The following is a 24,846-nucleotide window of genomic DNA, read 5'->3' as shown; positions in this document are numbered from 1 at the left end:
TTCATCATAGAGAAATAACGAAATTATGACAAAGAAAGTTGATAAAATGTATCAGCATTATTTATATATCAATTACACTGATATAATGACGGATGTTTCCGTTATTTCCTGATCATGAAAATGAGCACACGGCGGGTACAACCGATCAGCAGGGGATGCTCTCGCTCTACCTCTGACGTTTTGGGGGTCCGTGTTTGCTCTGCTCTTATTTTGTATTGTGTTATGGACTTCTGATCTTGAATACAGTTTTTTCCCATAGGTTTCATGGCCATTGTTGACTGACAATACCTCGACAATAGCCCCCTCCCCCGTTGCTACGTACGTGCCTGGAATGAGATCTTCCACAAGAAGTTCTAAATGATAAATATAAATAACTAACGATATGGTATTGTTATATATCAAATTAAACATTTGTATGGGTGACAAGATTCCATAATCAGATAATACTTGGGTTGCCATGGCAACTTACTGCACAATGACCAGAGAGCAAACTATTTGTGACCAAAATATTTGAAATTTTTTATAGCTTCCATTGATTATTAATACTTTTGCTAGCATTGCAATAAGCAAACACTTAGAAAACTTTAAATTTCATAACTTTAGAAACTGTATTTCATTTCTGGTTACCATGAATACACTTTGAAGCTAGTGTTGCTTAACAACTGTGAAATATAACCAAATTTTGAAATTTTCTAATGTGTTGGTTGCGAAAAAAAAAAACTTCTTCTCATTGAGATTAATTCATCATTTAAAAATTCTTATTTAAAAAATACTATAGCCTTACATTCTAGAAACATTTCAAGGTGTATGAATCCTTTTCTGATTACATTTTGTTTGGTTTCTGCCTGTCTGATTGTCTGTAAACTTTTCATATTTTTAACTTATTATCAGAACCATTCACCCAAACTTTACTGAAAGTATCATTGGATAAAGGATATTCAAGTTTGGTAATTTGAAGGGACACGCCCTTTTGAAGAGGGGGATAACAAAATATCAATGAAAACTTAATGTCATCATTTTAAAGGACACTGCATCCAAATTTTAGGGAACTTTTTGTAGTTAAACTAACCCACTATTTGGCATTAAATAGAATACATTGTTATCTACATTATATGTCATGATTTAAAATAAGTAGATCTATTCAAAACATTATAATAGACCTAGATAGAATAGCTGAAGACTTTAAATGTGTATGTGCAATGCCGTATTTTCTCTATTTCAATAAACAAAAGCTATTCTTTTGTTATCGTTACTTCATATTTGAAAATTTTTCCTGCATAAAAAAAGGCACGTTCCCTGAATCAATAATTAATTAGTTGATTTCAAATATCCTCATTTGGCTATATAAAATTCTCAAAGTCCAGTGAAAAAAAAATTCATCAGTGTATAAAGGGTCCTGGAAATTCTTCTCAAGAACCAGGAGGCCGGCTAGATTATACGAAACTTATATGGAGGCATCCTTGGGTAGTATAAATTCAAATAAAATTGTTCAAAAGCGTCTCCGGCAGGGGGGAGGGAGGATTAGGCAGTACGATCAAAGATTAATAGGGAAATATAGAGGAAAGATACTTCTCATGAACCACTGAAAGAAATATGGACACAGTTTCAGCTAAAAAGTTTCGAATTTTATATTTTTCAATTTTTTTATGTTTACAAACATACTTAACTAAGGTATTTCTTATGATCTTCAAAACTTTTGGTTTTCAGTGTTCATTCAAAGCAGATTTTTTTCAAAACAGAAGTTGACTCTAATTACGATTAGACAGTTTCAAGTGAATTGCTGAATCTCATTTTGCTATCACAAAATATTTTCTGTTTGAAACAAAAACAAGACACGAAACTTATTTACATTTTGAAGAATTTTAAATTCAATATTTCCTTTGTGTTTGTAGATAAAAAAAATAATGTTCATTCTTTACTGATCTTTAGAATTGCCCTAGTTGAGAATTATAATCATCAAAATTAATAATGTTTTTTTTTTTTTTTTTTTTTTTCTTTTTAAATCAACGGATCTATATCCTATGGAATGCCATATACAACAGCCAACTGCTTACTGCCAACTGCTAACTGCTTACTGCCAACTGTCAGCTGCTTACTGCCCACTGCCACATATATTTGACTAAATTTTCATATTTTGATATATTCATGTGTATTTTCAAAAAAAAAAAAAAAAAAAAAAAAACAGACGCGGATCCAGGGTTTTTTTCCAAGAGGGACACCCGGATAGAAAATAAAAACCCTTTAAAGCCCCCTTTTAATCTATGCATTATATAAATTTCAGTCGGTTTAGTTAGTACATTAAATACCTTTAAAAATTTTCAAAGGGATGGTCCGGAAACACCCCCCCCCCGTTCATATAAAACATAACTTATTTTGTAAAAACAAAGAGATATAAATCTTTGAGAAAAATGTTCAAAGCCGGGTTAAAAATTAACGGGAAATCGAAATTTATTTTTAAAATAACTCCTTGTGAATCAACAACAAATCCTTTTTTCAGTTTTTATCATTTCCAAAGATTTTGTTGTCTCATGTAGGGGGGGGGGTATCAAAAACAGGAAAATAGTCATTTTGTAAGATAACAAATAAAAAATAATATACTTTATCAATCTTATATGTTGAATTTTACATTAATAAAAACACACGATGAGATTAAGGAGTCATTTATCCATTTTCATTAGTATTTGAAGATCTGGTGATATATTCAGACTTATTTCAATTGATAAAATCTAACCCTTATTAAAGGAGTTATACATAAGAGCAATTAACTATTTGTCAACGGTTTAACTGACTTTGAACCCCCCCCCCCCCCCCAAAAAAAAAACCCGGATCTGCATTAAGTTAATTTGTATGAAAAGTCATAGATATGAAGATATGGAGCATAACCCACCCACACCGTCAAAAGAATTTTTCACGTTTACAAAAGGGGTTTACGTTATTTTTCTTGTCAAGGAATTTCTGAGTTCGATTTATTTTTACAGGGGTGGATCACTCCTGGAAAAAAAAAATCCTGGATCTATGGAATGCCATATACGACAGCCAACTGCTTACTGCCAACTGCTGACTGCTTACTGCCAACTGTCAGCTGTTTATTGCCAACTGCCACACATATTTGAATAAATTTTATTTATATATTGATATTTATGTAAATTAAAAAAAAAAGGCGCGGATCTTTGACATTTTTTTCCAACAGGGTCACTCTGTTAAAAAATCCAACCCAGAAATTTCTTGACAAGAAAAAAAACCCAGTAAAGTCCTTTCCTAAATGTGAACATTTATTTCGGCCGGGGAGAGGGGGTTCTTATGCGTCATACCTTCATGTCTTTGACATTTTTCAAACCAACTTAACACGAATCCACATTTTCGGTTGGGGAGGGGGGATTCTAAGGTTCCTTTTAGTTGATTTATTTTATACATTAAATAACTTTTAGTTGGTTTAGTTTGTGCGTTAAATAACTTTACAAATTTCAAACGCGTGGTCCAGACCCCCCCCCCCCTCTCTCTCTCTAGATCTATGCATGTAAAACATATTTTATTTGTAAAAACAAAGAGATATAAATGATTGATCGGCGTTATCTAAGTGGAGGGTCCAAGGTCAGTTATACCGGTAGTTCGTTTAGTTTATATAACCCATGACTGTACAAATTTTAAATCCCCCCCGATCTATGCACGAGAAACATTATAACACACAGAGATATACAACTTTGATTTGAGGAAATTTTCAACTATAGAATATAATGGAAAACGAAAATTTATTTTCAAAACATCTTTCTCTGAGAAACGACAAATCTCTTTTAGTATTATTCTCTCTTCAAAGGTTTTGTTGTCTCCGGGGGAGGGAGGGGGCTTCTTTAAAGATTAAAAGCAGAAAATGGTCATTTTATTACCTATTTCAAATACTAGCATAAGAAACAAATAAAAAACTAAATAATGTACTTTATCAACCGCATATATTGAATATTACATAAGATTAAACATATCGGTCATTTATTCAATTTAATTTTACCAGGGTGACCCCCTTGGAAAAATGTCCTGGAATTTTATATTTTTCCTTTTTTGTGTGTGTGTGTGTGTGTGTGTGTGTGTGTGTGTGTGTGTGTGTGAGTGGGTGCGTGTGTGTGTGTGTGAAAATTCATATAAATATCAACATAAATATAAAATTTATTCAAATATGTGTGTCAGTTGGCAGTAAACAGCTGACAGTTGGCAGTAAGCAGTTAGCAGTTGGCAGTAAGCAGTTGGCTGTCGTATATGGCATTCCATATGGATCCATGTTTTTTAATTTTATTTTTGTTTTTGACAATTCACATAGTATCAACGAAAATATGAAAATTTATGCAAATATATGTGGCAGTTGGCAGTGAGCAGTTGGCTGTCGTATATGGCATTCCATAATATCCATGCCTCTTTAATAACTTAAAAAATAATTGAGAACAAATCTTCAGATGGTCTTTAAGGGGACTGGCAACGTTTCTGGTTTATGAACAGAATTATACAGTCTTTCCGAGGGAATGGTTTCCAGTGTGCATTAACAGACAATAATTGACTCTACCAGCACATCTTTCCATACTCAAAATTTCAAGGATGCTCAAAATATACATTTAAATTGTCATTTGATATTGGTTCCAATGTAAAGTAAGAAATATCTTAAATTTTTCACTAGGAGGAAATTTTGAATAAGTAAGATATTTAATTAACAATTATATGATACATTTTATTGCATGTTATTTTATATTATTTCCTGATAAAATTGAAGTATTTACCAATTGTTTATTTAAGGACAATATACCTCTTTATGCTTCTCTTTACTATTGTGGTACAAGTACCCTATTTATCTTTTTTATCATCGGGTTCGGAGTACCGAGCATCACTTCATAACAAAGATGGCATCTTTGGTGAAGAGGAGACGGGTAGATAACACTGTATTGAAATTTGCAAACGCTGCACATCTTTTATGTCTCGGAAATGAAAAATTGTCAGATGCAGTTAAACTATCACCTCTTAAGATGAAAGGAAGCAATGCAACACCCGGATGTGATTTTTCAAGAGTTAGGTGTGACACAGAAGTGTATGAGGAGGAGGATTTTTTGTTCGGGGACGTATTCCAATATGGCTTGCAAGTACTCACAGAGTATTTATATAAAAAGACACTACCAGAAGACAAGCCATATAATTTATTACTTGGAAAATTACTAGAATTCGTAGAAGAAGGTAAGATTATGTACAGATTACAGGCATTTTGGGAATTGGATCCAGGCCCTAGCCCTTGGAAAATATTGGGAACAGTTATACTAAAGGCCTGATATTTGACATGATGAAAAAATATATTATATAAATTATCAATGTAAAACCTAGAATATCTACATATTGTTAGAAGACAAAGTTTATTAACAACTGAAACATGTGAAATGTGAAAAAAACTAGACCAGTATGGCTCCGAAACTCTGGTCAGGTGCTCTACCAACTGAGCTATCTGGCCACCAGCGATCAAACCCGGCTGACCGCCACATTCCTCCCTCCTTAAAGGTCTTTGGCCCTCCAAAGACCCCAACCTAGGCTCATCCCTGGCAGGTCTTTCACCTGTCAATTCAAGGGCATGGGCCTAGGGCTGTATCAATATATCGATACGTATCGATATTCAAGGAAAATATCGTATCGAAAAGTAACTTCCAATGCGTATCGGACAGACATTTTTTCTTCAAATTCTGTTTAAAAGATGGGAATTTCAATCACCAAAGATTATATTTTACTTTTTTGAATTAAAACCTTCAATTTAATTATATAATTTCTAAGGAAATAAAACAGTTTTTATAATTATTACAAAATACAAAGATAAATTTTTTTGAACATGTTGATTTTACTGTCATCAAAAGTTTTAATTTAAGTGTTATTTTTAATGACAATGAGACAAGAACTTTAAAATGGGTAATAAAACACTTAGGGTGAGTTCACCATACATCGGACACATACCTTGCTTCGGACAACTTTAGGCAATAAACTCTCTTTCAACTTAAGAGTTCTGTGTATTTATTTGTTTCTGTCGTAAAGATGAAGATTTAAATTTTTTAATGATACCGATTGTGTTTGTCATGTTGAGATAAAAATACCCCACAAATGGCCTTGAAGTTACGTCATATTTTACATCATAAAGGGGAATAACCCGAAATTTATGATTTTGCAATTTTCAGAGTTATCGTTCTTTTAAATTCGACTTCCTCGGAACGAGTCGGACTTTGGTGAATTTTGTCAGGGATTGGTAATTTTACATAAATTATAAAGAAATTTCACTTCAATGTTTGTTTAATTCTTATTAGAGCTGGTTTTTACTAGTATGCTAATTTCACCGTACATCGGACACAAATTAACCATGCATCGGACACTTTTCGATGCAAAGGTAAGCCTACCATTTTCATACAGAACCCAGCTGACAGCTGTTTTTTGCGGAAAAAGAAAATAAAGACTCTATATTTTCAGTCAAAATACAAGTTATTGATATATGACGTCTGGAATAGACTCAATTTATTTCTACAAACCAGAGTATGATAAACCATGAGAAAAAGGCGCGAATTACCGCATTCTAAGCATTTTAAAGCATTTCTAAGGCAGAGCGATGTATCTTGAATCGTTCTACATTTGTGCAACTATATCGTCAATTAAATTTTAGATGAGGGTTATTTCTTAGATAAAAGATGAAAATATACCCATATCAAGGATTTTAAAGCACTGTGATAAAGGTACATATTTTTCCGTTTTCAATACCGTCGGTCCGATGCATGGTGAACAATGTCCGATCCATGGTGAATTCTCAGTTATTTCTAAAAACTCGATTTTGGGGGATATTTTCTCAATAAAAGGCATATAATTGTGTCCTAAATTGATATTTTAATCACAAACTAAATGTTGAGGTCCATTTTGATAATTTTCCTTCGGTAGCGATATCGCTAGAACTTGTTGAAGTACAAGGGTATCCGATGCATGGTGAATTCACCCTAATTGTTATAAAATGTATGCATTAAAATGATTTAGAAGACTTTTCCGGTGGGTCGATTTACCCAAAAGGACCCAAAAGAACCCAAAAGGAACCCAAAAGGAACCAAAAGGAAATTTAGAACAACCCAAAAGGACTTGAAATAAAGAGAATAAATGGATATATAATAAATACTTTCATATTTTATTAAAACTAAAACTAGTTTTTTTTAGGGTAAAGTGTGTGTTTATAAATATAAAAATATTGTATCGTATCGTATCGAAATTTTTGGCTCAATACACAGCCCTAGGCATGGGACGGCACCAAATGTAATGGGAGAGGAGAAAATGCAGTGGACCAGACTGGGATTCGAACCCAGGCCCCCTGAAACTCCGGTCAGGTGCTCTACCAACTGAGCTATCTGGCCACTGGGGATCAAACCCGGCTGACCGCCACAGCTATAATAAAATTTTTATTGTATTTATAAACATTATTAAGGCCATGATTTAGTATAGTATTAAACAGTTATGGTATAGGTACGAGGGCCTCGGGGAACCATAAGTTTGCTATTTCCCGAGTTCCCATTCCATAACTGTTTTATTATGCTGAAACAATCTTTGTTTTAAAAAACAAGATAATCCAACATTTAAAAAAAAAAACCTATAGAGGCATTATAACAAATGCAAGCCGTTTAAGAGATAACTAAATAATGCATCGTGTCCTAGAACAATAAAATTATTTTTTAAAAAATATTTTCACTGACATTTCTTCATTTTGCTAGAATTCAAGTAACTATGATTTTGACATTGCATGTTGAAATGTTTTGACGTCATAGTAATGCCCTGTTCACACAGAGAGTTTAATTCGAATAAAACGTAAAGTTACTGCGAATTAGATTCGCTTAGCATTCACATGGAGAATTTAATGCGTATTAGTTAAAATCGAATTAGTTAACTGCGCATTAAATTACTTCGCATTTAGTCAAATTCCACTTGTGGGTGGTCAGCTATAGGTACTTGTGCTATAATTTTTGAGTGAAAAACTAAGGAAAATTTTGTTAATCATTAAAATGTGTATACAGACACTTTGCCATTGTGTCAAATGGATCTGCTTCTGCAAAAGGTGGCGTCACTGACGTGGTTTGCAAATGACGTCATAATAGCCAGGCTGCAGAAGTAAAATTTTAATTCGCATTAGTTCATTTCCATTTAGCTGTCGTGTGAATGCAATTTAATTCACATAAGTTTAATTCACATTAGTTAACTTTGCATTAATTAACTGCGAATTAAACTCTCCATGTGAACAGGGCATTACATTGCTAATAACATTACGTCACGGACTCCTGGAACGCTCCACCAACTGAACACTTTGATTGGTTAAAATTACTAATAAATATTCATAAGGGAGTAGTTCCAGGGAGTAGCTCTGATTTCTCAGGAGTCGTCCTCAGATGAGGGAAAGAGTCTCTTCTCGGGGAAATAGGCAATTAATTTTATTAATTTTATACAGAGTTATTACAGTAGAGGTATAATAATGTCATTTCTAATTTTTTTTCAAGTTTCTAAAACATTAACAAATAGGAGATAGAACCTCAATCATATTGATATTGAATGTACCATGCATAAAATGGGGGGAAAAGTTGGGTTTTAACTACTGCATGATTGCTTTTTATTTCAGAAAGAAGTATAAAAATTGATCCTCAGAAATTAAGTGAAACAGAATTGACAATGCTGTTGGCAAATCATTTGTTTGGAAAACTTGCAACATCCTGCTGCTATGTAGTTGACAAATCGTATGCAAAGGAAAGGGAAGATCAGTGCTTTTGTGAGGATAAATCTTGCAAGATGACAGGTCAATATGGGGATACAAGTGTAGGTAAGGACTTTTTCAAACCTGCAATCATATTTTTTAGGTATAAAGTTCAATCTTATCACTCTTTCTCTCTGCTGATCTTTATGTTTAGCTATCATCTGTTGATACAGTCTGATGTTTCATGGCAAGTTTAGTTGAAATAGTCCATTTGTTCTGGAGAAGTCAAAATTCTGTAAAGTTTCCGGAGGAACAGACAGATGGATGAATGCAGGAACAACGGGTAATCAGAAAAGCTAGCTTGATCCTATTTATCACATGGCTTTCATACCAACTGTACCAATTAAAGCAGTTGAAATTTGAAAAATTGACATTTATTTTGTGGAAAATGGGGAAAAATAGAAAAACCAACAATTTAAAACTCATCATATTTTGGATTTTTAAATAGGCTTTCTATTGTATAAATCTGATTACTGAAATGGTGAAAATGGTAGGAGGTGGGACCATGGGCAGCTGCCACCTGAGTACTGTACATAATTTGTCTGGATAACTCCTCATAAATTTTTCAAGATAGGAAGTTTTTATTTTGCAGATCATTTGTACATACAGTAAAACTTGGTTATAATGAAGTCACTAGGACCTGTGAAATTACTTTGCTATATCCGTTAGATCTAATAAGAAATTCGTTTAATTTATTTTGCTGGGGATCCAAGAAAAACTCGCTCTATTCTTGAATTCGCTATATCCGTGTTTGTACTACACGAGTTTTACTATACATCAACATGATCAAAGACATATTTGGTACTCGGAATTTCATTTTAATTTGATAATTGATGAGAAATATACTAGCTGTTGAACATTTTTATGCAAAATATGTTCATAGGGTGTGTCAACATTGTCAGGATGTCACCCATCCCCTACATTTTTCAGATTAGAAAATTTTTATAATTCATTTGAGAAATGCAGTACTGTTCACACAAAAGAAAACTCTATTTCTAGTCATTTAGAGAGGTTCTCCTTGTTTGGTGATTTGTTTATTGCCCCCAAGTTGCACAAAAATATCTCATTCATTTGTCCATCTGTCTGTCTATCACAAAAGTTTGAAACCTTGTTCATATCTTTTGCATTAGAAAAAAAAGATGGCTTTCATATTTAACATGTGCAATTACATGTGACATGATCTCTCCAAATGTTTTGTGATACTTTTAAGTTTGACTTACTTTTCTGTCTGTCTGAAAAATTCTAATTTTAGTCATAACTTTTAAATGAGAAAAGATAAGGAATTTTTATGTTTGATGTTTGCTTTACCTGTGACAAGATGTGTCATATGATATTTGACTTTGAACTTTGACCTCCTTTTTCAAAAATTTTTACATTGATGTTTTGCACCTGAATATTTTAAACAGGTTAAAAGATTTTTGAGGTCTATTTCCAAGTAACTATAAGTCTGCTTAAACCAAACTTGCATGGATATTGATCTTTGGATGTACCCTAACTAGAAAATATATGATGTGAAATTTGCCTTACTTATAGATAACATTTGTTGAGGTGAGCTTGGAAATCTTTGATTACCTATGATTGAACTTTGCAGGCATTCGATTTCTAAGCATTTTAGAAGCATAATTTGGACATTTTAAGGCCTGTGTTCATACAACTTTGTAAGTTGATGCATCTTGGGTCCTCAAAAAAATATCAGCTTTTTCAGTTTGACTAAAAATTGTTCATCTTGACCTACTTTTAAAAATTTATGGCTTTAATTAAATATTTCATGTATTAATTGGCTTTGAATCATCAAACTTTGTCAGTTGATGCATCTTGATGGAAGGATAGGCAAGCTGTTAGCAGATGGATCATCTTCCACACATTATTATGTTCCCCAAACGAAGTTTGGGAACATATTGTTTTTACTTTTTCTGAATTTTTTCTTTGTTCTCTGGTACTTTTTTTGTCTGCGAGTGTTCTCATAAACTACTCATCCGATCTAGGTGAAACCTTTTTGGGGTCACAATAGGTATGTTATGTAGATGTGCGGATATCGAAGGTCATTACTTGCGAACACTTGCGTGTGTGTGCGCACACGTGTAACACGTGAAATGACCAATACAATAGATATAGCCGTAACGTTTTAAATTTTGGATGAAATGCTTTGAAACTCATAATATAAGGATATATTAGTAATATAGACATGACGACATGGTCAAAATAGCAAGATCTCGCGCGCATGCACGTGCGCTTCGCTCCGATTGGCTGAAACTAAAAGTCTAAATATCTTTTATGTTTTCTGACAAAATCCTTTGAAATTTTGAACATATTCATACACTATGAAGATCTACAGCATGATATATAAGAATTTTCATGAAAGCATGCGCATGCACGTGTGCTGCAATCTGATTTTGGAACTTTAAATGTCTATAACTTTCTAAATTCTCAAGGAAACGGGATGAAATTCAGAATATGAATAGGTATAATGAATTCCTATATTATGCTACTATCAAAAGTAAATGCAAGGATGTGCATGCACATGCACCCGCACACAATGCATTAAATGACAGTATACTTGAGTTTTTGATGTTCATGCAGAATTAAGAACTTCTATTGTCAAACATGTAACATACTTTCATGCAGATCTTTTGATACGACTTTGAAACTTAGGTCAAGGTCACTGGCAACCTGAATAAAATGTTGTTATTAGCTATTTACCAAAATCACCTTGACCTATGAACTTAAAATCGACCTTAACCTTTGTGCTTGACCCAAGGGTAAAAAGAAACATGAAGGACATGTACATGTATCTAGAAACACCTTTCATAGTTTATTTTGGTTGGCAGGATAGAAGTTAAAGAGGTGCTGGTTTTTAATGACCTTGACCTTTCATCCAAATGTCACAATCAATCTTAAGCCCCTGGAGTAAGATACCAGATTCAACTCCAACGTTAAATAGGTTAAGAATAAAAATACCCCCCCCCCCCTCCCCCGGCAACAACCAAATAAATCAAATTAATGGCAACATAGAGAATCTCTGTTAAACTCAAATAACACCTCAGACTCACATAAAATTTCAGGAAAACTGCAGAAAAGAGCTCGAGGAAAGTGTATTAGAATATTTGATTTGAGTTTCCAAAGTATATAGAAATTATTAATTTATACGGAAAAAATTACAAATCCTGTCGTGTTTAAAATTAAAGTGCAGATGAACAAAGTTGGTATATAAGCCTTTTATAGACTATTTATTCAGATGTTGTTAATAGCTTTCAATTCTACTGATTCGAAATAATATTTTAATACCAAGCATCCTTGGTTTATTTTACCTTTGACATTTTTATGAATTTTTTTTTAGAATTACGCAATCCCCAGAAATAGCAATTTTTGGTATATTAAAAATCAATATACATGTACGGTCCTTCGTAAAATAATCAGGTATTTGCATTCATGTAAAAAATATTAATAAGAAGGTGTTAAACAATATTGGTCTCATTAGCTGACACGAATGTCTTTTTAAACATCTCTTGTAAACCCCAGAAAGTAGCCCCCTATGCATTGAAAAAAATGAATATTATGTCAAAAACTTTTATATATTTATTTACAAAGTATATAAAATTTACTAGGCACAGGTACCAGAGTTGTCAGTTGGTGCAAAATGGCCTGAGAGGAAAAAATATAAAAAAAAATTTTTGGCTTTAATTAAATATTTCATGTTTATCGCTTAACCAACATGCCATAATCATCTTGCATATGCATGTACATGTATGCAAAACGTCAAAAGATATATAGTTGATATCATTTCTCTCATTTATATTCTGTACAAAATTTGAAAACTTTGAGTTATTGAATCACAAAAAGTGTTGATGGACAAATGGACAGACAGTTAGATGGACAGATGGACAGACAGTTAGATGGAAGGATGGACAGACAGTTAGATGGAAGGATGAACAAGCTGTTAGCAGATGGACCATCTTCCACACATTATTTATATAGAGCTCCCGCAATGAATGTTGGGCCCTAATAACATGTATAATTATAATTTTAATGAGTAATGGTGTATATAGAAGCCTAAATGATCTAGATTTATGACTTTCTTTTTACTTTATCATAGGAAATGTGGAAGTTTGGCATGGGAATTTAGATATATTCATCAAGAACGAGTTGATTGTGGAGCCTGTGGAAGACAAACCAGACAGCCCTGGAGGAAAAGCTGAAGAGAAAGTGAAGTCCAGTGTGCTGTCCGGAAACCCTCAGATAATAGCGCAAACCATAGTTTTTTCGTTCCTTCAGAAACATACTCATCCAGAAAGGGAGCATTTTTTGACACCATGCATCGGAGTTGGAAATACTACAATGTTTGTTATGTTCTATGATTCTGAGCATGATGTTATCTTGGAAAGTTCTCATATACCTTTGTTTCAGAAAACAGGTCCGAGTAAATATGAATTTGATGATGCTGCCATTTTGGTTTCATGGTTCGCAGTGAATTACAAGTTCTTGAGTTCAGGTTTAACTGAAGCAATGAGGAAATACAAGGGACTTTTTTTTACAGAGGCAAAAGATAAGCTTAATGTGTATGAAGAGAAATTACGACTTGGAAATGTTATCCGGTCCCTCCCTACACAGATTTTAAAAAAGAAATCTTTACAATTCAGTTCGTTTCTAGAAGAACAGGAAAATAAATTGATTGAAATAATTCACAGAGAAAAAAGAGAGCAAAAGGTTATTGACAAAGAAGGAGTGGATGACCAGTCAGAAGCAGGACCAAGCTCTACAAACTGAGGATATACTTGTGTCTCGCCACATCAGGGTAGAAACACTGTTTTGCCATGGTTGTATGTCTGCCTGGCTGACTTTTTTGCCTCTCTCACATTTTTGATTTGGAAAAAATTAAACATTTTGTTGTTTCCCTGAAAAGTATCAGTATGTACATGTAATAGATCATTATGATCAAGCAGTATTTGTGTTACCTTTAATTGTCAATGACAGGTATTAGTGTTTGATTACAGGTATTAGTGTTTGATTACAGGTATTAGTGTTTGATATTTATATTTTGAATCCTAGCAAGCCACAAAAAAAGATTTTGAGTACATGAAGTTCAGTGGTTTTTTCATTCAAGAAAATTTTTAACAGGTTCAAAAAGATAAGAAAGAAAATAATTGTAGTTTTGTAATCATTATGTAACGAATATAAATTAGGCAGACTATCCATTATATGTACAAAATCTTATAATGTAAGATAATATTTGTATCAATGTGGTATTTGTGTGCACTGATGGTTTTATGTACAGTTGTGAAGATTTGAAGTGGCAAAATTATTTTTTTAAATAAAATTTTATGTATTCTTTCTACATGTAGAATGCAAATGCCACGACAACAATAAACCTGTATGAAAATTGTAAATTTCATATATTTTTATCAATTCCGAAAATGTTTTGTTATTCCAAAAGTTAGCTTTTAATGTACCTTTATGAATTAATTTGATATGTGATTAAATTTTTAATACAGCAAATATGTTGTCAACTGAAGGTATTTTAAACAGGCATGCATGCTGTATCTCTTTCACTTAAATAAAGAAAGGTAAGTCCCAGAGGAGTATGAAATAAAAGAAACTGAAAAGATTGAAAGCATTTATTGTATTATGATATATACGAGTACATAGATATAAAGTTAAAAAATCCAAGGTTAATAAACAAGTTCATATTTACTAAGTGGATCCAGTCAGTGAAACAAAATTAGGAAAACAATACAACTTCGTCGTTAGGACTCCATCAATTATCATGATGTCAAAAAGACAGCATCATAAAGTGGCATAGGTAAATGTCAATAAGATGCCAAAAGTATATTAGTAATAGAATATTACTCTTAAGCTATGATAATTTACATTCAATTTAGTTTAAATAATTTTACATCATAATCTTTGGCTCTCTGTAATTGCATGTATATTATTATCGAACGCTTTATAAAATGAAAATATTTAAAAGTTTCCAATGGAACATAATCAAAGTGTTCATTGTGAGGTCACTGATGTAGTCCCATATTTGTTGTTTATGGACCCTTATGTGGTCAGCTAGTTTTCTCTGCAAGAAGTACAAATCATGCAGTATATTTAAGACGGGACGTATTATGTTATAGGCTTCATGTCCGTCTGTCTATTCATGTCCGGCTCATAACGTTAATACTATGAGGCCTAAGATTATCAAACTTTGTCAACTGATACTTCTTGGGTAGACAATGTGTCCCTCATAAAAAGTAGGTCGCTCTGACCTTTAATGAAGATGCTACAGCCATATATGGAAAAATCCTGTCCGGCTCATAACTAGAGAACTATTGGGCCTAGAACTATCAAACTTGACAAATGTGTACATCTTTTATAACGGTGTGTAACGACCTTTTTTAAGGTCACTGTGAAACTGAAGTAATTAAAAAAAAAACAACTAAGTCTTTAAAGTTTTAAATTTTATCCTAAAAATGTAAAAATATAGTTGTATCCTTATTAAAAATCGTTATACCTGTAAAAGTCTAACATTTTTAATGTTTTGCTGAGCGGGCTTAAAAAAATCGATGTTGGACCGCTTAAGTCACAGAATGGGCGGAACTTAATCTCATTTTCATTCCTTGGTATTAAACAGTGACAGACCTGATGTTACATCACAAAATACAGTACAAAATACATGTATATAAAAAGAAAATATTAAAATGAAAGGTATAACAAAACATTTATTGACAGAGTTCTCGGGCAAAATGCGTTTTGTCAAACCCTCAAACCAAACTGTCTGCCTTCGGCCTAACGGCTTCAGACAGACAGTTGGGTTCTTGGGTCCGACAAAATACATGTTTCCCTCGAACTGGGTCAATAAATGTATAATGTTAAATCAAGTAAAAAATTATTTTTTCATCATACACTTTACAGCAAATTTGTGACAAATGTTCATGATATTGGAGAAATTCAATTTCTCCCATGGGCATAATTATCAAGCACTGGTCAAGAAAAATTTTGATATCAAAAATTTGCATGTCAAATTAGAAAAAAAATAATGAGTTAATTGTCAGGAGCTAACTGGTAGAGCATCTCTGATCAAGCATCTGTTATTTTTATCCCTGGGGAGTTGGGCAAAAGAAATCGGCCTCATAATTGCTTGAGTTTCAAAATAAAGATCTTTCAATTGGTGTAATGTAATTAAAACAAATTTATGTTTAAATTACAGTGTATGATTAAAACTAAATTAATATTGCATAATAAAATTAAAACTTAAAACACATGTTTACATGTAATTGTTTTTGTCAATTACAATTTTTATATACCGTATTTGAAACAAACTGCAGAGTGTCATATGTCTCACTTAAAATTTTAAAGTCTAAAGAATAATTTAGTTTTGATGTCTTATTAGATTGTAGCATTTTTAATCAATCATAAATTATATACAATAAACATATTTGTTAAGCTCTAACACAGCCAGTTTAGAATTACATGTATATGATATATTATTTGTTATAATTAATATCTACACTGTAAGTCTCTTAGAGATGTGTGTGTACATCAAACATGATAAGGAATGGAAAGACCATTGAAATCTGTGTCAATCTGGTAATGAAGGTTACCCGATTTTCTTGCACTTTAACCAATTTATGATTGTTGAATTATATTTGACGGGCGTATCATGCTGTGGAGGGGCAATTTATTAGACTTGCAGGACATATTGGCATTTATTTAAAAAGGTTTTATGACATTTAAACGTAGACTTCTCTTCTGTTTTTAAATATGCCTCCTTTTATTAAGCGGTTAGCTTCGCTAGCCGCTTTATGGCATGTGTCGGCAACCGGAAACCTCCATAAGGCGCTACCTATGAGCAAACAATTGCAGCTTTTCCGATCTTTGGCGGAAATACCCGAAAGTCTACGCTGAATTATCTGGGGTTACATGCAGAAATGCAGGGGCAAACTTTGCAGTGAAGAGGAGAAAAAATAGTTCTACAATATGGTTCATAAACCGAAAGATATATGATTAGTTATGTTAAAAACTGCGAAAGTATTGCAAAACAAAACAAGAAAAAATCTAGTTTATATTTGATTTTTGATCATTTTTTTGTGTTCATCTTTGATATACGTAACGGATGCGAACGCGTAGTAATACATTATTTACTAACAAGATAGCGTGGATAGATGACGTACTTGTACGAAAGAACGAAAGATACCTTCAGGTAATATTGTTTGCTTATACTTGCTACTACGGTTCATTGCTTTATCATAATAGACTTGCTTGTCAAAGCTGAGAACTAATTATATATTATTTAGGTACATTTTGCGTACTTTACGGCTGCTTTAGTTAGTGTTTTAGTCCTTAGCTATTAGTTAGGCCTACATGATAATCCAATTGCAAGTGACTTAGTAGGACTGAACATATATAATTGAACAAATTCTTATCAAATTAGTGATTGCAGTGTTATATTTTGTTTATTATTTATTTTTGCATTAATTGTTGCAATTCAATTGGATCCTTCTCTCTGAAAAGTTCATTTAATTCCCCACCCCGCAAAAACTTTCGCGTTTTTGCTAATTAGCCTAGAACAAAATTGTGTACATTTTATTATAAATCCCCAGAATACTCATTAAAACAGCTGAGAATATTGGTGAACAACTGAGAATATTTACAAGACAGTGAATATTTATGAGAAAAACTGAGAATAGTTATGAGAAAAATCTGAGAATATTTATGACAAAAACTGAGAATATTTATGAAAACTACTGAGAGTACTGAGAATATTTATAAGATTCTTGAGAATTTTTATGTGAAGTTTACTTTTCATGAATTTACTGCAAATTAAACAAGTCGTGTGAACTGTGAATTAATTTCTAAGAATTTATCAAATTTATATTGCACTAAAATTTGACTCCAAGTAATTTTCATCATTGAAATATATCTACACCTGGACATGTTCTGCATATTACTTCCCCATGCCAATTTCAATGCATGCATGCTAACCGCTTCACAGTACTTTCAGTACTTTGATTCATAATAACTATACGCCACGCAACAAGTTGCGTGAGGTATAATGTTTTTGACCCGTCCGTCAGTCAGTCCGTCAGTCCTTTTTTTGTCAGCGCAACTCCTCATAAACCACTGCACAGAATTTTATCAAACTTTACAGATATTTCGGACACAATGTTTAGATGTGCATAATGCCATGAAATTCGAATTCCGTTTTTTTTGGGGGGGGGGATTTCGGCATTTTCAACATAGATTTTTGGCCATAGCTTGAATATAAAGATTAACAGTTTGCTAGGGCAACTTCTCTTAAAGCGTTGCAAATAATTTAGTTAAATGTGAAAGATATTTAGTACAAAATGTGTAATTGTGCACAGAACCAGGAAATTTCGTTTGCATTATTTCTGGGAAATTCGCCACTTTTCAACTTAGATTTGTAGCTATATCTTGAATATAGAGATTAACAGTTTGTAAGCACAACTCCTCTTAATGTCAAGATGTAGTATATGGAAGGTGTCTTCAAATTTATCAAATTTAAGAAATAAATTTCTTTAATGATGCTTTATAACATTAGCTTGGTCAAAATAGGTGTTTCGGGGCATAAATTGTAGAAAAACAATATTTCAAACTACCATTTTCAATGAAAAATTAAGAAAACCAGTCATGAAAATGGGAGATTTTTTCCATATCAGACAAAGAAAGTGTATCCAGATTGCCTACAGTTTTTCAGAAAACGGTAAATTGTATGTTCTTAGTCTCTAGTTTAAAAAAATGTCAAATTTAAAATAGGTATCGGGACTACTTTTCATGTGATTTCAAATTGAATTCCATGAAAATACTTCATTTTCTACATAGTTCTATTAGAGCTGTAAAGTACGGGAAAAAGAAAGTTGAAAGTGATTATGACGTCATAATGGATTTAGCACTGAAAAGTTATTCTAAAGTCATTTACTAGATCTTGACCTTAAGGTCAAGATCTAGTAAATAACTTGAGCCTAATTTTTTGGTGCTAGATCCATTATGACGTCATAATCAATTTCAACTTTTGTTTTCCCGTACTTTAATTTACGGCTTTAGTAGAATTATGTAGAAAATTGGGTATTTTCATGTCATTCAATTTAAAATCATATGAAAAGTAAACCGGATACCTATATTAAATTTGATATAGATCTAAAGAAGAGGCCATTTACATACTAATTACCGTTTTCTGAGAGACTCTGTAGGCAATCTGGATACATTTCCTTTGCCGAATACGAAAAAAACTCCCATATTCATGACTGGTTTTCTTTATTTTTCATTGAAAATGACAGTTTAAAATACAGTTTTTCATTTTGTTTACCTACAAATTATGCCCCGAAACACCTTATTTGACCAAGCTATAGTTATAAAGCATCTATAAAGGAATTTATTTCTCTAGTGTGATAAATCTGAAGGCACCTTTCATTTACTAGATCTTGACCTTAAACTGCTTCACAGAATGACGTCAAACTTTGCAGATATTTATGCATATTTCCAAAAAAATTCGATTCCATTATTTTCTTGGGAATTTGGGCTATGTTCAACTTTAATTTTTAGCCATACCTTGAAAGATTGAAAACATCATTGTATGTATATTGAAATATTTCAAAGGTCAGATAGAGTCAGATTAAACCGATTTGAATATTTAAAAAAAAACTTAAATTGCTTCCAAATGTTAAAACAAGGATTGGTCCTGTATTTAAAAATACAGTGTATTTCGAAATACATACCTCAAATATCTAATAGGGTGAAATTTAAATGATTAAAAATTTTCAAAAAGTTTAGATTGCTTTCATAAGCTTAAAAACGAACTAATTGATGTTCCCTATCTTTTAACTATCAAAATTCACTTTTGTTGAAGATTTTTGTGAAATTTATTTTTTTTGAAAAATTTAAATCGTTTTAAATCTCACTCTATTTGATCTTTGAGAGATTTCAAAACACATTTCCCCATATTTCACAATACAGATAAAGTGCTAGATTTTACATTTGGGAGCTATTTAAATTTTTTGAAAAAATTAAATCGTTTATATTTCTTCTATTTTTGACCTTCGAGAGATTTTAAAACACATGGAATAATGTTCTCCATCTGTAAAATACAGATATAGTGCTTGACTTTACATTTGGAAGCATTTTAAATTTTTGAAAAATTTAATTTTGTTTAAATCTCACTCTATTTGACCTTTGAGGGATTTCAAAACACATTGTATGGTTTCTCCATCTTTCAAAATACAGATATAGTTCTTGATCAATTTAATTTAAAAAAAAAAAAAGGCCTATGAAATATTATACACACACAAAAGAGGGCAAGAAGAGTATCACATAATAAAACTATTTTTCGATATGAATGGGTCTTTGCTCCATTTTTTTGAAAGTTAATCTTCAAAGTTTGCATAAAAATAAACATTTTTTATTATACCTTAAAAATGTACTTTAATGACATAACATTCGCATCTTTTCATGAAATACGAGGGTCTTTCAATAAATTATGCAACATATCATCTAAAAGTAAGAAAAGTACGTAATACATATTCTTATATTAATAGTTTCAATCCCTCAAGGTATTTCCTGTTACACTTTACGCCCCAAAGACACTGATGAATATCATTTCTCATGACCTATCTGACGTTGTACAATTTTTTTTTGATTGTTTTAATGTGTTTTGGGAGTGAAAAGATCTCACAATGGCTTCGATCAAGATCTAATATGGATGATTGAAAAGTCATGTATACTAGTACTTTTTTTCTTCAAAATCTTATTTATTTCTCTAAGCGTATTTGCAGCTGCATTGTCAGGCACAAGAAAAATACCCTGGTCACCGAATTTTGGACTTCGCGGGTATGTTAAGGAAGGATATAAGTCATTTCTCGGGAAATTTAGACTTTTTAAGGAGGTTAAGTTTAATAATTTACAAAAACCGCTTATAAATGTAAACTATTATTCTCTATTGCATAAAGATAAAAAGTGTCTAGAGCAAAGATGTGCACCAGCACCACGGCATCACGTGACTTCTATTAATAGCGAAATTGTCATTAATAAAAAAGCTAACAGAACAACAATACCCCGGAGTTAAATAAATTCCTTGAGTAAATAATAAAGTTGAAAAACATTTACTTTGCCTAAAAAGTGCTGCTAGAATCCCACTGTCCCGTCAGTAAAATAATTATTCCACACTGTATACGTACGAAACCGTATAACTATAATAACAACTTATCCGATGTTTTGAATTTTATACATTTGAACCGATATTTTTCGTTAAACCATGCTTAAATCGGGATTCCAGCAGCACTTTCCAAGTATTTTAGGAGACAAACTTTCCATCTGTACAAATCTTGCTTTTAAGGGGGCCGACTATAGTTTCCATTGCGCAATATTTCGCGCATCATAGTAAAATGAAGCGTATTTACTGTTTTAATGCAACTTTTTTCGCTTAATTATTGAAATTAAACAAAATTAAGAAATTATAGTTATAAAAATGTAATTACAATTTGATATAACTAATTTTTTAACCGATTTCGCAATAGATAGGTAGGTTGACGTCGTTGCATAGTGTTTTTGACGTTATGATAATCTGTAGCTCTTAAAGAAAGGGGTAATAAAAATATTATAAAGAAAAAGTAATAAACACACGCGCTTGAAATTTAAAACATAGAAATTTTAGAATATCTCTAATATTTTTATGATATTTTCATGTGAATCATTGTACACATTGTGTACGTCATATTTTGTAATACTCTATAAAAGAAGTAAGGTTTGCTAATTTTTTGCATTTTGAGATGTCCCCTCTGGTAAAAAGACGGTAGAATTTTGTGTTTCTTACATATATTGTATAATGTAGTATTATACATCAAATATTATAGTTTGAACAAAATGTCTATTGTAGTATTTGTATAATTTGCTTTAAAGTGCTAAAAATTGGCATTTTCCTATATAATCCTATAGTAAATGTACCTGTATTTTGAGACGGTCCCTTAAAAATACCTGGACGGTAGATTTCCCCCAACCTTTGCATGTACACTGAAGTTAATGTAAGTTATATATGGTATAAAAATGAATGAAGAGTTTCGCTATTGTATTTTTCACACAATAAAACTATAGTCGGCCCCCTTAAACTCCCTTGTACGTATCTTTGTACATGCCGTCTTAGCCAAATTCTCTTTACACGACATGACCAAGTTACTTAATGTACACATATGACGTCATCGGTGGTAGATTTTAATCAAAATGACAGATACAGCATAACAGAATAAGAACATTTTGTTTTTGTTAATTCTTACACCTTTGTATTCATTTTCTAGAGTTAAATTACATCTCTCAATACCAATATTACGAAAACTTGTGTTCTAAAATTGACGTCATTTTGCCTACTATTACGTCATAATGTAAGCACTGATTTAGTCAATTATTGTTGACGTTTACGTTGTATAAAAGCCACGACAGGAAAAAGTTGTTAAATGTAAAATGCGGAAGTGAAAATACCGAAAACTGAATCGTTGTTATAATTTAATGATTGTCTCTGAAAACAAGATTTTTCACCAACACGATGCATTTTTCATGGTTACCGATCTTTTTATATATGAGTAATTGCCAAATAAAGACAGGCTACTTACAATCAAGGTGATGATAGAAAGGTATCGACAATTAAGTGTATATTAAATTCTATAAAAAAAATACCCCTGGTATATGTTAATAGAATGACAATGATTGCAAAAATTCAGGTTAAATGCTTTTTTAACCGATATCTTTAATAGTAATGACGATGCTGTTATTAGCTACTGAATTTTCTACGGATTTCTCTGTTTGAACATGATATGATAATGACGGATATGCCTATTGATCCATGGCACCTGATCCCACCTCTGACGGATATGTCTATTGATCCATGGCACCTGATCCCACCTCTTACAGATATGTCTATTGATCCATGGCACCTGATCCTACCTCTGACGGATATACCTATTGATCCATGGCGCCTGATCCCACCTCTGACGGATATACCTATTGATCCATGGCACCTGATCCCACCTCTGACGGATATACCTATTGATCCATGGCACCTGATCCCACCTCTGACGGATATGCCTATTGATTCATGGCACCTGATCCCACCTCTGACGGATATGTCTATTGATCCATGGCACCTGATCCCACCTCTGACGGATATACCTATTGATCCATGGCACCTGATCCCACCTCTGACGGATATACCTATTGATCCATGGCACCTGATCCCACCTCTGACGGATATACCTATTGATCCATGGCACCTGATCCCACCTCTGACGGGTATGCGTATTGATCCATGGCGCCTGATCCCACCTCTGACGGATATACCTATTGATCCATGGCACCTGATCCCACCTCTGACGGATATACCTATTGATCCATGGCACCTGATCCCACCTCTGACGGATATACCTATTGATCCATGGCACTTGATCCCACCTCTGACGGATATACCTATTGATCCATGGCACCTGAGCCCACCTCTGACGGGTATGCGTATTGATCCATGGCGCCTGATCCCACCTCTGACGGATATACCTATTGATCCATGGCACCTGATCCCACCTCTGACGGATATACCTATTGATCCATGGCACCTGATCCCACCTCTGACGGATATACCTATTGATCCATGGCACCTGATCCCATCTGATATAAGTATTGATCCATGGCGCCTGATCCCACCTCTAACGGATATACCTATTGATCCATGGCACCTGATCCCACCTCTGACGGATATGCCTATTGATCCATGGCACCTGATCCCACCTCTGACGGATATGCGTATTGATCCATGGCACCTGATCCCATTCTTATATAGGCACCAGATCCCACCTCTGACGGATATGCCTATTGATCCATGGCACCTGATCCCACCTCTGACGGATATGCCTATTGATCCGTGGCACCTGATCCCACCTGTTACGGATATGCCTATTGATCCGTGGCACCAGATCCCACCTCTGACGTTTTCAGACGTCTGTGATTGCTCTGTTTACAATTTATTTGTTTTATTGGAATAAGAACATACCCCATGAAATTAAAAGAGGTATCTCGCGTAAATTTCTTGCATAATCATCATATTCATGGTTTATGCAAGAAGCTATCGATCAGTATTTCATTAGAGGCAGCCTTGGAGGAGTGGTGGGGGGTGGGAGGCTAACCTTCCCTAGAGTCCTCCTCCCCGTTTCCGACGCCTTTTTCACACATGTGTATTACCTCACCCCTTATTTTGACCCAGTAGCCTTGACTTTTCAAAAATTTAAACATTACTTTAAATTGGTCAAAACAAGGATAAAGTTTTTGTGAAAAAATAGACAGAGGAATGAGATATAATGTCTCCTCGCTTTCGCGAAAGCGGATGATAATAAAGTTCATGGAAATAAAACAAGAGACCCGTGGGCCACATTACTCATTTATTAAGCACATTAGGTGAAAGTTTTAGAAAGTTTTATTTGAAATGTCTCTTTTCATTACAGTCGCCCGCGTGGCTCTTGGTTAGAGCTTCTGCTTTAGAGTCTCGAAGTAAGGAGTCGATTCTCAGACTGAAAATAGAGACCGGTCTTTTGAAAGAGACCGTATAGGTCCCATGTTGCAGTAAGTGCTTGGATGAAAAAAGATACCTCACTGCTCAATGGCCCAGAATGCCGAATTTGGGACTTTGTAGCTCTCCACCGGCAAGTGGTGACGTCTCCATTTGAACGAAAAATTCTCTAGAGGGAAGTTACACAACATACAATCAATCAGTATTTTTTTTTATAACATTTTATATATATCAACAAATAGTAAAAGCAACTCCCTTAATAATTTAATTTAAAAAAAAGTTGCATTACATTAGGCTATTTACGCTGTAAACAAGATCACCATTATTAATTTCTCTAATCGTTGTGAAGAAACAAAATTTGTTATTCATAGATAGGGTAGAACCGGTTTTATAAATTTATTCTCTATAGCAAAACATGCAAGACTTTTTGAATCATGATTTTCAACAGGCGTTACCATATACTTTTAAAAATTAGACCATTGCGCGATGCTCAGGTATATTGACTAATTGAGAATCTTTATCGTGCAAACCCCTACTG

General features: G+C 33.2%; 2 protein-coding genes across 2 annotated transcripts; both read left to right on the top strand.

Annotated features, from left to right (window-relative positions):
* Positions 1-4,893: 4,893 nt before the first annotated feature.
* On the top strand, positions 4,894-14,357 carry LOC134243263 (uncharacterized). Its single transcript, XM_062725497.1, has 3 exons — positions 4,894-5,208; positions 8,642-8,839; positions 12,867-14,357. The coding sequence occupies exons 1-3, from the start codon at positions 5,004-5,006 to the stop codon at positions 13,535-13,537; spliced, it is 1,074 nt and encodes a 357-aa protein (XP_062581481.1). The 5' UTR covers positions 4,894-5,003; the 3' UTR covers positions 13,538-14,357.
* Positions 14,358-22,575: 8,218 nt separating this feature from the next.
* Positions 22,576-23,787, top strand: LOC134243262 (uncharacterized). Its single transcript, XM_062725496.1, has one exon. The coding sequence runs from the start codon at positions 22,576-22,578 to the stop codon at positions 23,785-23,787; it is 1,212 nt and encodes a 403-aa protein (XP_062581480.1).
* The last annotated feature ends 1,059 nt before the right edge of the window (positions 23,788-24,846 follow it).

This window comes from Saccostrea cucullata, unplaced genomic scaffold (genome assembly GCF_032062105.1).
Source record: "Saccostrea cucullata isolate Sc308-1 unplaced genomic scaffold, CSIRO_AGI_Scuc_v1 ctg4954, whole genome shotgun sequence".
Taxonomy (NCBI): Eukaryota; Metazoa; Mollusca; class Bivalvia; order Ostreida; family Ostreidae; genus Saccostrea; species Saccostrea cuccullata.
Note: the sequence above shows the minus strand (reverse complement) of the source record. Positions and strands in the feature narration are given on the sequence as shown.